Raw genomic sequence first — 13509 nt, 5'->3', positions numbered from 1 at the left:
CGTTTCTGTTCCACTTACACCTAATGAGATGCCATTTAAGATGAGAATAAAGCATCAATGAAAAAAACATTTTTAAGCAGAATGAAAAGCATGTTTAATGCCAGATTAAAGGTTATTTTCAAGAAGGGCTTTTAATTTGACAAATGAATTCCATCGGAAGGCAAATCCTAATTTATTGACCATGACTGTTCATTAGCGTCTTGCTGAAATATAAGTTTTAATGATTAAATTTCCATTGTATCAATGTTAGATTTGAAATGTTCTGCTTTAGCGTAATTCTTAAGGTTTATCAGTCCTACAGTTTCTTTTTGTGTGAGGTTCATTCATTTTACTTTCTCTCACTGCTGATATGCCAGATTTTTGTTTTCCTGGGGGGAAAAAAATCCACTTTGAAGGAAATGTGTCAGCCAGTGGACTCTGTATCAAAACCCTGTTGTTTTCTGGTTGCCAGTGTCCAGTAGCACAGCTGCATATCTCGTCCAGACAGACGCGCAAGGAGACTGGCAACACTCACTCGCTGAATTGGAAACACTGCAAAGTCAATTCTGGTAAATCTCTGAATTTGTTTCAATATTAGATTACAGATAAACTAGTCCAGCCTTTTTTTTTTTTTTTTTTTTTTTTAACTCGGTAGGAATTGAAATAGCTTTATTCTCTTCTGTTTTTTATAGAAAGACTTTGCTAAATACCACCAAAGATAAGATTGGATTTAACATAGTATTTTACTGAATGTTTTTGTATTTTATTTTTAAAATTAGTTATAAGGGAACCATTTTTGTAATGTCTGGGCAGATTCTAGCAAAGTAAACACAATTCTGCTCGAATCAAACTTTATTGCTTACTCAGGTTATTTTGATTATTTTGTAAAGTTTGGTATAAATCCTTATGGAAGGCAATTATTAGACTAAAACAGAATAATGTAACATTGATATTATTATTGCAATGCTTTTATACAAACATCTGTATTAATGATGCTTCAAATGTATGTAACCAGTCCTTACTTTTGTTTCAGTTACTTGGAAATTAATAAAAAGTAAAGATTAATCGTTTAATTTAATTCTTTTCTGTCCACTACTTCATTCTAGGTTCAATAACGTGAACAAAATCAATGATGTTCATTGTAAAACTTTTGTTCATATATTTTTCATTTCGAGGTAAGATTTTTCATGTTATATGTTTTTAATAAGAATCTGCTTGCGGTTGTTGAACGTATGTTGATGGACTCGTTGTTTTTCCTCAGGCATCTTTTGCCAGCAGTGGTCAGTCTTCATGCCTCAGACTGTAGAGGGGCTCAGTGGATCCTGTGTGATCATCCCCTGCACTTTCAGCTTGCCGTCTGAATGGGATCAACACCTGGACCACTCGTGTAAAGCCGTATGGAAGAGAGGCAGATGGAGCCAAACGCAGGTGTTTGATTCCAGCCTGACTGGAGCGAGTGCGAGCTTAAACCTCCTACAAGGAAACCTGACCGGGATTCTGCGTAACAAAGACTGCACCACCGTCTTCAACAACCTGCCGTCTGACCATTATGACAACTATTACTTCAGATTGCAGTGTGAAAACTCACTGAAGTTTAACTTTAGAACAAGTGTTCGCATCACCACTAAAGGTCTGTTTAGTTTAACCATGAAAAGCTTTTTTTTTCTTCTTTTTTTTGTTTATGACCCACAGCCTTTCCTTATTGTTTTACTTTTCAGATCCACTCCCCCAGCCGACCATAACTCCCTCCAGGCTGGAAGTTGAAGAAGGCACTGCAGTTTCCTTGAGTTGTTCAGCTGTTGTCCCCTGTCCTACTCTTTCTCCACTTGTGACATGGACACCCAGTTTAGGGGACATCGAGGAGAACATGGAAGCAAAATCTTTAAACTCTGTTATGAACTTTAATGTTTCTTACCTCCACCATGGACAGAAGGTTTCCTGCAGTGCTGCCTACAACAGACAAGCTGGGTACAGTGACCTTGTTTATGAAAGAAGTTTGACTATACAGGTTTTTTGTGAGTATGTTTCTGGTTTTTACTGCAGTTTTATCAGCTTATAAGTCTGAAGTCATATACAAAAAGTGACATTGCAGAGTTAGAAAAGTTAGAAAAGTTGCTTTTTTTCAGCAAAAAAAAAAAAAAAAAGCATTTGAAAGACCTGTCAAATCACAAGAGCTGTGATTTGACAGGTCTTTCAAATGCTTTTTGAAGCAGCTCTTGTCAAATCACAAGAGCTGTGATTTGACAGGTCTTTCAAATGCTTTTTTTTTTTTTTTTACTGGAAAATGAACTTAAGATTTTTAAGCAACTTTTCTAACTCTGCAATGAGTTCACTAACTATCCATTTGTGAACAGTTTTATTTTTCTTTAATTCAAAATATAGCCTAGAGTGCATTGGGTCTATAAAAGTAGGAATAATAACCCAGTCTAGGAACTATTTTGTTATTCTTTTACATATATAATAATCAGGTTTTACAATCAATTCGAGCAGTTTTTTTGTCTGCAGCTTTGGAGATTAGAGTGACACATTTTACACCTAAAAATGTTCATATTTTGTGCTTTTTGGAAAAGGATTACAGTTTGAAAAAACACAACTAAAAATAATATGCTGAAAGTTTTAATTTAAAATGTCTTTCATTATCTAGTTTGCAGTTTTATCTAAATAGAAGATACTGACAGTCGTGCTTTTTTTGATGACGTTGATATTGCTTTCTCCTCTAGGGGCCACAAAGTCTCCCGTCAGTGGAACCTGAAGAAGTTTTTTGTTGCTTGTTTGCATGTCAAGTTAATGTGTGTGTGCGTGCGTGTGTGTGTGTGTGTGGCTGTGTACGCACGGTACCATAAGGAAATATTGCTGATGTTGCTGAAGTTGATACCTGATGGTCTTGATTAAAAAGCTGCTTCTGTGTGATTAATAGATGACAAATTTATTGGGTCATCTCTAGTTTCAAATCTTGGATATTAAAAGTGATCAGAAATCAGTGAAGTTTTTCATGAAAAAGATTCTTTAAAATACATTTTGAGATTTTTGACACATTTGCTTCAGCTTTGAAAACAAAAAGGAGATTTTTAATAGTTTGCTGGTATAGGGATGTAAAAAGAGGAATAGTTACCATTATCAAAAACACCATATAATCACCATGGTAGTGTACTAGATGGTACTGTTTGCAAATCCTTTTCTGCACTGGCTCACTGGTTCAGGTTTTGTATTTCCTGTTTCTCACTTCCTTCCAGACCCTCCACACAACACATCAGTCAGTGATTCTGGTCCAGTATTGGAGGGCAGCTTGGTGATTTTGACCTGCAGCACCAACGCAAATCCAGAGGTGAACAACTACACCTGGTACAAAGTTGATGGCGAGCAAGTGGAAGCAGTTGGATTTACAAACCAACTTTCCACCACAGCTACAGAAGTTGACCGGCAGTTTTTCTGTCAAGCCGATAACGGATATGGAAGCCAGAACTCTTCCATCGCTTCTATAGATGTGCAGTGTAAGTCAGAGTAAAACACATGCAGACACAGCGTAGTATTTCCACAACCTAAGACATAAACTGACTGATACTTGTTTGTATTTGCAGTTTCTCCTAAGGACACAACAGTTCTTGTTGAACCAGCCGGTCCAGTCATAGAGGGCAGCTCTGTGTCTCTGCTTTGCAGAAGCCGTTCAAACCCTGCAGTGACTAATTACACCTGGTACAGAGACGGTGAAGTGGATCAGGAGACCGGACCGCTCTTGGTTTTAGACAATATCGATCCCAGCCATAGCGGTGGCTATCGCTGCTCTGCAAAAAATGATCTGGGAGAAGAAGCTTCAGCAAAGACTCAGCTGGATGTTCAGTGTGAGTTTATGCAACTAAGAAAAAATGTTGAGTTACAGTCCTAACAAAAAACAGAGCCGTACATTGTGTGGATTATGGCTCTACTGTATGTCCAGCTGTGATAACCCAAACATGAAGCAGAGCCAAGACTAGTTCACAATAAAAGTCTGGACCATGGACAGTGACACATTGTCATGTTGCGTGACGACCTCAGAACCCTCACTGTGTCTGACTGACTCTGCTGTGCACATGTGCAAGTGTATGTGGAAACGTTTTGTTTAGTCGGTCCCCTAATTAGGATGTTTTTCCTTTTCCTTTCTTCGTCTTACCAAAGCATGGAGTGTAATAGTTTAATTTTATGTAAGAAACGCATAAAATACCAAATTATTTAACCTCATTTGCAGGGAAAAATGCTGGAAAAGTATTTGGTGTATTTGTAAGTCATTCTTATATGTACTTCTATGTACTTTTTTCAATTAGAAAGAAGGAATTATTAAGTAAAAGCTTTAGAAAGTGATTTGCAACCACTAAGGCCAACTCAATTCAATTTATTAGATTGAATGTAGATTCAATCTAATAAATGTAGAATGAATGTACATTTCCCATAAGAAAGCAATGCAGTACCATCAAAATAAAATCAACTGATTTCTTTCAGATTCCCCTAAAAACACCACGGTGTCTGCCAACCCGTCTGGTCCGGTTCCTGACGGCGGCTCTGTGACTCTGACCTGCTCCAGCGTCGCCAACCCAGCAGTAGCTAACGTTACCTGGTTCCAAGCTGCTGGAAGAGAAAAGGAGGTTGTCGGATTAGAGCGGGATTTCACCTTCAATGTGACCAAACTCTCAGAAGATCTATATTACTGTGAAGCACAAAATATTCATGGATCTCAATACTCAGAACTTGTCACTGTTGATGTCCTATGTAAGGTTGAAATCCATAAAATATTTCTCATTTTCTCCTGATTTTTCTCCAGCAAATCATATCTTCTGATCTTTGTTTTCAGATTCTCCAGAGATCCTTCCGACTTCCCGCTGCGTTAGAATATTATCCCGGTTCAGATGCTCCTGCGACAGTGAGGGTAACCCGCCTCCTTCCCTGGTTTGGGAACTGGCGGGAGAACCTGTCAATCACTCAGCTGACATCCCAGTACGGGAGATAATCATGGGACATGCGACCACGAGGAGTGTCGTCACTCTGAACCGTCCTAATGAAGACACGCCCACTTTAGTGTGCATCAGCAGGAATTCGCTGGGCTCAGACAGTCTGGCTTATAATGTTTCCTCCAGTGAAACTCAGCTGGGTGGGATACTTCAAAATGCTGCATTTATTTCTTTGATGTGTCATTTATCTGATTTATTTGTCATCTAACATGGTGTGTTTTGGATTTTCAGGCGTCGACGTTGTGTCTCTGCTAATCGGATCAGCAGCTGGAGCACTAGGGATGACGGTGATTTGCATCCCACTGCTGATCTTTTTTTGCAGGTACAAAAATAAATAATTCAGCTAGCACTCGTTAAAGGATTCAAATTAACAGAACTATCAAAACAGTGAGGGACGTGTTCATTTAAAGACTATTGACACAAATATGGCAATTTTTTTTACCCATTTCTACCCATTTGTTTGTTTTGTGCTATTCTTATTACCCTGCTAGTTTCTTTTCTACACATATGAAATAAAGTATTTAATTTCCAAGAAATGAATGATAGAGAAATGTGACAGCAGCTTTAGCATTATTGACCTGAGATACGACCAACTTTGTAGCCGCATGTAATTGTCTGAGAATGTTTTCTATGAAAGTTGTTTTTCTTTCTGACCAAAAGGGGCAACAGGTCTAAAATTGACACATATGTCGATACATTTTTGTCAAGTACATCCAGATCATGCAAGCTTCAAAACACAAAAATAAAGTTTGCGCATGCTTTATGCATGCTGAGTCAGTTTAAATACATTTCTTCTTATTCCTCCCATAATCAGGATTTTATTTTGTCATAGGAGAAGAAAAGACAGCTTTTCACTCAACAAGGAGAAAACAGAAGAATGTTTAGTCACCAAGGTGGTGAGTCTTAAGTTTTAGCAGAATCACGACTTACAAATATGCATTAGGTTACATGTAAAACCAGAAGGCATCCATGCATAAACTAACTCTGTGATGCAACAGAACATTTTATTGAGACTCTTCATACTCCCAGACTTCCTTAAATAAATGGAAGTGATTTCAGTTCCATTTATCGTACTCTGGTCTTTTTGTAGGTCGATTCTTCCCCAGAAGACAAGGCTGCAGTGAAAGAGGTTGAAGGAGACACGGAAGAGCACCTTAACTATGTCAATGTGGATTTTGCTAAACTGCAGGCCGGATCAGAAGGTGAGCTTGGAGACGGTGCTGTCAGAGGACTGGAGTCAAAGACAGCTGAGTATGCCGAGATCCGCATCCAGAGCAGAGAAAGTGATGGAGCAGATACAAAACGGCAAGGACATTTCTCAGACACTTCCTTGGGACAAGGGAAAGGGGATAATGATCTTAGAGAGGAGTTCGGTGAGACGCTCACTGCTTAATTTTAAGTAGATTTGTAGCAGAGAACGAGATCCTGGACTTTAGTTTTAGTTCAACATGATTCTGAATGAGTTTATTCTGAATATTTAACCTTACAATGATGTTAGAAAACTGTAACGACGATGACTAACAATAATAAGTCATATTTGTAAAGCAACTGTTTGCTTAACGCTTTGTTTTTACTAATAACTAATCATTTTGTCTTTTTATTAAAACTCCTGTCCGAAATAAAAGCAACGTAAAGAGATCTGATAAACATTTTTCATAACTTTGTTTGTGTTTTTTAATAAATTTACACATGCGGCTAAATAAAATGCTATTTACAGTGTGAAAACATAAACATACAGTATTTCTTCAGTTTTCATACATCAGACACAAACCTCATCATTGTAAATATAGCATAGCTTTAAAACATAAATAACAATGTCATTCTTTAGCTTCTTGTATACAGAATTAAATTTTTGTTAAAGCTCAACCTTTTCTTATATTGTGAAAAAGTATTTGCCACTTTACATATTTGTTCCATTTTTTATTTTATTTAATTTTTTTTTTGTTCTCCATATGCTGAAGCGTCGAAGCAGGCCACGACTTTTACACTGTCACTGCTAGTTTTGCCTGTTGGTTTTATGTTCATTTTTTGAAATGCTGTGTTACTATTAAGTTACTTTGATGGAGCCAAATCCTTGCATACGACTTTGTAACTCTTTGCAGACAGATGTCAGGGACTGCTTCTTGAGTTGCTTCGGGTAGAGGCTACTTTTTTAATATTTTAAATACATTCATATAGTCAGTAATATTCTATTAAAAATATTTTCAATCTACAGGTCACATCTTAAGACCTTGGTATGTGCATTTACAGTTCATTCACGGTTGAAAAATGTGGTTTCCTGTTTTCACGTAGGGTAAGCTCGGTTTTGATAAAAAAAATAAGTCGAATCATAATTTGACTTATTCTTTTATCTATTTACTTAGTTTTTTTTTCTTCAGTAACCTTAAATCTGTGTGACAACAAAGCAGGAACAGAAAAACTTAGAAGAGGGGCTTTTTCTGACACTATACAATTTAATTATAAATGGAACACTTTTCACTTCCTTATCTCTTCTAGTACTTTGTCATTGCACACAAATTGAATCATATTTGCATATCCTTTTAAAAATATGATGGTTTACAGCTTCCTGTAAACCAGCTTCCTGTTTTGATCTTAAAGAGTGTGTTGAATCACAGTTTGACGTCAGAGTACTGAGTCTCATCCTCAGAGGTGCTGGAGTCTGATGAGTCTGATGAGTCTGTCTGGCCGGAAGGTTTTGGAATAATGTCCACCTGAGCATAGTTGACCTCATCTTCATCGCTGGTCTCTGAGTCATCGTCGAAATTATATGGAATTTTAATTGGTGATACCATGTTGATGTTCTCATAGTCCTCCAGTTTTTCCTGTGCATGTTAAAGCAAAGGCAGGAACGTTTTATAACTGAACAGTAGTTGGGTTTCATGATCTTCACATGTTAAGAGGTTGCTGACCTGTTTGCATGGGTTTGGCTTAGACACTTGTGAATAGACAGACTCTACTTCTTCTTTCCTGCAAAAATCCCCACATCATTACAAATTTGTATATTTGTATATGTATTTATAAAAAATGAAAACTAAAAAGCACTTTTGCTCACTTCTTTATCGGAAAGTGTAGAGAAGCGTAGTTGAGAGTGTCATCCTTCGTACATGTCTGTTGGCTTCCTCCAGGCCTTTGTGCAGATGGAGCCTGAACAGATGCAGACAGGAGGCAGCGGTGACTGCAGCGGAAACTGAATGAGTTCATTCATACAGTTAAACAGAGGCCGTAAGTTGGATCTTTATTCTGCGCTGAAGGTTACTGAATAATTTCTGTTTTTCCAAATACTACTGACCAGACACGCAGTGAGGACACAGCTACAGGGCACAAGCAGCAGCTTGACTGGCGTCATACGCTTGGATGTAATGCAGATCTGCTAAGGTCCTTCACGCAGATTAAGACTTGTTTTAAAATAAAAGTAGGGCTAAAAAACCAAACAAACTCTAACACTGGATTTGCCAGCAATAGAAATCTTCTGTTTATTTTCCTTCACCGATGTTTGTGGTGTAAATCTACATTTTTCTGATCTTCCCACTTTGAAGAGGTAGTTTTTAGAAATGTGTGATCCTGCCACATAAAAAGAAGTTATTACTTCGTATTTGTTGGAGCTAAAAATGTGATTTATTTGAAATTAGTTTTATCTAGTTATTCATTGAAAATATTTTAGTTCTCTGCTAGAAGTTAACTTGACTCACTTGTTTTCCATATGGCACATTGACTTTAGAATAAACGACGTTAACATGATGGGAAGTAGACCTGCAGAACAAGAATAAAGAAAAAAAAATATGTTGGCTGACTGTTTATTTTACTTGAAGACACTTGTTGTTCCATCTGTGATCGTGAACAGATTCTTTTCTCAAAGAGCAGAAACAGCTGTGTCTCTCTGTAAAACACAACGTCTCTTGTTCTGTGTGGAGACGGCGTGAGGCGGCTCACTTACGTGACGTCTGGACGAGGCTGCTGATGCTGAGCCTTTGGACGGCAGTGTTGCTGTGGCAATAAGTCATCTCTGCTTCTAGAGGTATCTGTTAAGATATTCTCACTTCTTGCATTTCTCCTCTCAGGCCTTTTGCACAAGCTACAGAAACCCTGAAAAGACGATAGAAGTGTCTTTTTTAGAAGTGGGGGATTTTGCCACTACTTCTACATCTGACCACAAATAGATGCCTGTAGCTATTGTTTTCTTCAGTGAATATAAAGTGTTAGTTTCTGGGCCAGAATGGTTTGGAAAGCTCTTAGCTTTAAGGAAAAATACGGTAATCATTTTTTGTGTCTGATGAACTGCAGCACTAAGCACAGGCAGATCCTGTGGCATCAATGAAGGCAAATATATCAAATATAAACAACGCTTTCTTTTCATTGTTAGTCTGAGATATCTGCTGGGTGTTTATCATTTTGATATTCACCAGCAGAACATCCGCATCAGACTCTGTTAATACATGCACACAAACATAGAATACAAGTGTTTCTGTACAGCTTAAAATATTTCAGCAGAAATATAAAAATACCTGAATTCTCAGCAATAAATTATAGCAGGACCATCTATTTGTTGTCCTTTGTCGATTTGCTTTATTCATCCTGTGCCTGAAAACAAAGTTAAATTCAAATATTCTTACTACTTGTATAGGTTTTAATAAAAAAAATGCACTTTGAAGTCATTTTGTTTTTACCTGTACAAGAAAATTAGGCCTATGATGAGCAAGATAAAAAAAAGCCAGCCAACAGCCTTCATAATCTTCATAAATGTGTCTGTGGTTGCAAGAGACAGAGCATTAGCTTCAAACAGATTTCAGATGAATGAAAATGATTTCCGTAGTTTTGTACTGTTTTAAATCAAAGAGCAATGAGGACAAAGGATTGTACCCTCCAAATTTGACTTACCATCAAACAGGCTGACTGAGTCCGACTTGATCTGACCCATCTCATTTCTGGCAGTGCAGTAGTACTCCCCTGCTTGATGGGAGTACACCGTGAAGTTCTGATGGCCGGAAACACGTGCGTTATCTGTCTTATTGTACCAGATATAATTAGCAGGAGGATAGGAGTGGCTGCTGCAGCTAAGTGTCACAGAACTTCGTCCCCCCGGGTGCTGTTGTTCCTCTCCTTTAGTGATTGTCGTCCATTTTGGTGCATCTAAGCAGCAAGATTTAATAAGAAAACCACAGGTTTTTTTAGCTTAAGAAAATTAATAAATGGGGCTAAAAGGATGAAGGAGGGATACAATCAAGGAGCAATTGTCCATTGTGTTTCATCTCCCATTTGCATTTAAAATATACACTAGAGTTTTGTTTTATACTCACACTTTATGTTAATCTTCACTTGTGATTTCCCACTTCCAATCACATTTTGGACTTCACAGATGTAAAGCCCACTGTCAGAGGGCTTGGAAGAATGTACAGTGAAGGTCTTCTCGGTGCTTACAGTAATGTCCTTGTCATTGTTCCTTCTTGTCCACTTGAACTGAGTTATCGGTGGGTTGGAGTGGGCATTGCAGGTTAATGAGAATGACTCATTTTCTTTCACATTTTCTCCAGGATTAGGTTCTACTCTCACATCTTTGGGAGCATCTGAATGTGGGTCAGAAACAGGGAAAAGATGAGAGGGTCAAGTACACTTAGATCTTTACATATGAGAACACAAATCTCTCTTCTAAAAACTACAAACTCATTGAAACCAACCTGCCAAACTACGTTTAGAAACATTTTGCAAAAAACTTGGAAATCTGTATTTTCATGTGTTTCAAAAAGACAAACAAGAATAATAATAGTGTCCTTATCCATTTTCATTTTGTTAGGCAGAAGGATGCGGTTTAATAGTGCATTCAGTTCTTACAAGATTTTGACATTTTAAGTGAAAAGTTGGATAAAATGTCTGCAGATAACAAAATCCCACTAGACTAATTTGGTTGTTTCTGCCTTATAATCCAACATGTTTGCTGCATAATTAAATCAAGCACTAACTGCAAGAAAAAGACAGTCATCTGCTACAGCAATTTCTCAAAATATACTTCATGACATTTCTTATTTAAGTAGTTCTGTATGGAGCAAACATCAGTGGGCTTGGACAACTTGGCCATCTACCTTGTATGCGGTTCATTTCAACATTTCTCTTGATTATCACTACAAGTACAACCAGTGATACTTGTAATACAGTTTGAGAGTCCGGGTTCTTGAATAATGAAATGCATACATGTGTACAGTTTGAATTACCCTACTGGTTAGAAACAAGGAAAAAAAAAAGCAACATTCTTTCGCCTGAGATTCAGGAAATGCTTCTAAAGTAAACTATTAGGCTTTGATATTCAGAAAAGTGTTTATCACAATATGACTCACATTCAACCTCCAGTTTCCTCTGGTTGCTGCTGTTGCTTCCTTCGCTGTTTGATGCAATGCAGGTGTACAACCCTGCGTGGGTTGAAGTTACATTAAATGTGTGGGTGAAAGAGTTTTGTTCATTAGCAGGCTGATTAAAAAAACGTTCTGAGAATTTTCGCAACTCAAATTCTGACAAAGGGAAGCTTTCAGCAGTACAGTTGATTGTTATGAACTGGCCTTCTTTAACTTTAGGAACCATAAACAGTGAGATGTTGGTGGGAGGAACTGTGGAGACAAAGCAACAAAAAGATGATCCTGTAGTGTGGTCTGCATTAAGAGGAACATGACCTGATTTCATAAATCAAGACAATTACTTACAAAGTACTTGAATGCACTTGGGCTGACTGGACTTCCCGCTACCAACTGTGTTGCTTGCATTGCATATGTAACAGCCTTCGTCTGCTCTTTGAACTCTCCCTACTCTTAGATCCTTTTCAGTATTCAGTGGTGTCCAGTTGGTGGGGTCGGACTGTTTATAATGGTACCAGGAGAACCAGGGCTCTGGGTTTGCTTTGGTCTCGCAGGTAAATCTAAGGAAGCTGTTCACTTTCACTTTATCTTGGGCACTGGTAGAAACTTTGCTTTGTGGCTTGTCTTAAAAAAATACACAAAAAAGGGCAGATTTTCAGATGTTTAGATAGATTCACAGAACATGTTAGTGTACAATTTGAAGAGTAAAACTCACATTGAACGTTAAGGTGAAAAGGGTTTGATCTTCCTGAACCAACACTGTTTCCGGCTGTACATTCGTAAGTGCCGCTGTCTTCTGGTTTGATGCTGGAGAAAACAACTTCCTGCCCTACCCAAACATGTCCTCTATCGTTAAACCAACTAAACTGTCCAGGTTGTGGATTGCTTCTTTTCACATCACAAACAAGTTTGATCTTGTCTCCTTCTTTTATGTTGATGTCATAGCTTCTGGTCAGATGTTCTAATTGGATCTGAACTGAAGTTGGATCTACAGAGAAAATAGATATTCATTGGTTTTATTTCCTTTACAGCCTCTCCTTACCTAACCCCAATAAATATCAAAATTGCAAAAAATATATATGTACTTTCTTTTATCATATTTTCTTTAAATATATAATTGTAAAATGTTTGCTAGAATTAATATACAAGCTACAATTATATTTACTATACATAAAAAAGTCATGAAAACAAATTATTTATAAGTAAAAAAATACTCACAGAGCACAGTAATTTGTAATGTGTTAGACTGATTAGTCCCGTGGCCGTTCTGAGCCTGGCAGAAGTAAGATCCACTAGCTGATTCTTTAATTGATGTAAAATTAAGCTGACTTTCTTGGATGTGTTTGCCATTTTTAAACCAAGAGAAAGTGACATTGGGTCTTCCATTAGCAGAGCACGTGAGAGTCACATAGTCTCCTTCCTTTACTTCTTCGTGGCTTATCTTAGCAACTACGTTGTTAGGAGAATCTGTTTCAACCAAGAAATGACGAGAAGAAAAATTAGTCCACACATAGCAAAGGTTTATAGCTCACACAAATGGTAAATAGAAACCTGACTCTGAAAACTTTGAAAGTCAGAAAAGTCAGCAAATACCTATAAGTTTAGTAAATCAAGTAGATAAACACAACTTATTCAAGCTAGATGGGACAGCAGTGTACCTCCACATGATGCAATGATTTACTTGGTATAAATTGTTTATTAACCTTCCTATGGTGTTAGGGTCCCTACGGACCCGTTTTGAGTTTTAGCATGCATAAAAGTACTTAATACATTTGTTTTTTGCGTTGAAACTTTTTGACTTTGTCAGGGACTTCCATTTAAACAAAGTAAAATAATATATATTTTTTTACTAAATTATAAAGTGCTTTGGTGAAAAAAATGACTTTTGTGGTGTTCGGGTCATTTGTGACCCGGTTAAAATTTTCGATTATAAAACAATAAAAAAATGCCAAAAATTAAATCATAAAGATGCTGCCGTGTCATCAGGAAGTGACAAAAAGCCCATAATCATCCTGGACTACAACAAAAACAAAGGAGGAGTGGACAATCTGGACAAGCTGATTGCCACCTACACTTGCCAGCGAATGACCAGGAGATGGCCAATGGTTGTGTTTTACAACATCCTCAATGTGTCTGCATACAATGCATTTGTGTTGTGGACCCAAATTCACCAAGGGTGGAATTCAACCCAAAACACCAAGCGGAGAATGTTT

At 37.5% G+C, this 13509-nt stretch overlaps 2 protein-coding genes across 4 annotated transcripts in view; one reads left to right on the top strand and one right to left on the bottom strand.

Moving 5' to 3' along the window:
- Positions 1–460: 460 nt before the first annotated feature.
- Positions 461–6824, top strand: LOC103477887 (sialoadhesin-like). Of its 2 annotated transcripts, none has more exons than XM_008431224.2 (11): positions 461–548; positions 1086–1154; positions 1241–1609; positions 1698–1994; positions 3213–3470; positions 3558–3818; positions 4453–4719; positions 4802–5098; positions 5190–5280; positions 5791–5851; positions 6049–6824. In XM_008431224.2, exons 2-11 carry the CDS (start codon positions 1109–1111, stop codon positions 6349–6351), a joined length of 2250 nt encoding a protein of 749 aa, XP_008429446.1. In that variant the 5' UTR covers positions 461–548; positions 1086–1108; the 3' UTR covers positions 6352–6824. The 2 variants fall into 2 exon arrangements, with proteins under 2 accessions (XP_008429446.1, XP_008429445.1); XM_008431223.2 differs by having other exon boundaries at positions 5791–5854.
- An 87-nt stretch (positions 6825–6911) lies between these two features.
- The window catches only part of LOC103477886 (B-cell receptor CD22), a 10186-nt gene continuing 3588 nt past the window's right edge, over positions 6912–13509 (bottom strand). For both annotated transcript variants that reach the window (XM_017309500.1, XM_008431222.2), the window contains 13 exons: positions 12515–12763; positions 12012–12284; positions 11645–11920; positions 11285–11551; positions 10253–10519; positions 9834–10085; positions 9623–9701; positions 9461–9536; positions 8893–9041; positions 8648–8708; positions 8011–8102; positions 7868–7925; positions 6912–7780 (listed from right to left, as the gene is read on the bottom strand). In XM_017309500.1, coding sequence (XP_017164989.1) covers positions 7568–7780; positions 7868–7925; positions 8011–8102; positions 8648–8708; positions 8893–9041; positions 9461–9536; positions 9623–9701; positions 9834–10085; positions 10253–10519; positions 11285–11551; positions 11645–11920; positions 12012–12284; positions 12515–12763 — 2312 coding nt within the window. In that variant the 3' untranslated portion in view covers positions 6912–7567. The remainder of the gene's footprint in view (positions 7781–7867; positions 7926–8010; positions 8103–8647; positions 8709–8892; positions 9042–9460; positions 9537–9622; positions 9702–9833; positions 10086–10252; positions 10520–11284; positions 11552–11644; positions 11921–12011; positions 12285–12514; positions 12764–13509) is intronic.

Source organism: Poecilia reticulata, linkage group LG16 (genome assembly GCF_000633615.1).
Source record: "Poecilia reticulata strain Guanapo linkage group LG16, Guppy_female_1.0+MT, whole genome shotgun sequence".
In the NCBI taxonomy this organism is placed as follows: Eukaryota; Metazoa; Chordata; class Actinopteri; order Cyprinodontiformes; family Poeciliidae; genus Poecilia; species Poecilia reticulata.
The sequence above is the reverse complement of the archived record's forward strand: the minus strand, read 5'-3'. Positions and strand labels throughout refer to the sequence as shown.

Bases quoted from the DNA above. Each gene is read 5' to 3' on its own strand.
- LOC103477887 (XM_008431223.2), top strand. From the start codon at position 1,109: ATGATGTTCATTGTAAAACTTTTGTTCATATATTTTTCATTTCGAG. The intron at 3,819-4,452 runs GTGAGTTTATGC...GATTTCTTTCAG, and splicing joins GACTCAGCTGGATGTTCAGT to ATTCCCCTAAAAACACCACG. The intron at 4,720-4,801 runs GTAAGGTTGAAA...CTTTGTTTTCAG, and splicing joins TGTCACTGTTGATGTCCTAT to ATTCTCCAGAGATCCTTCCG.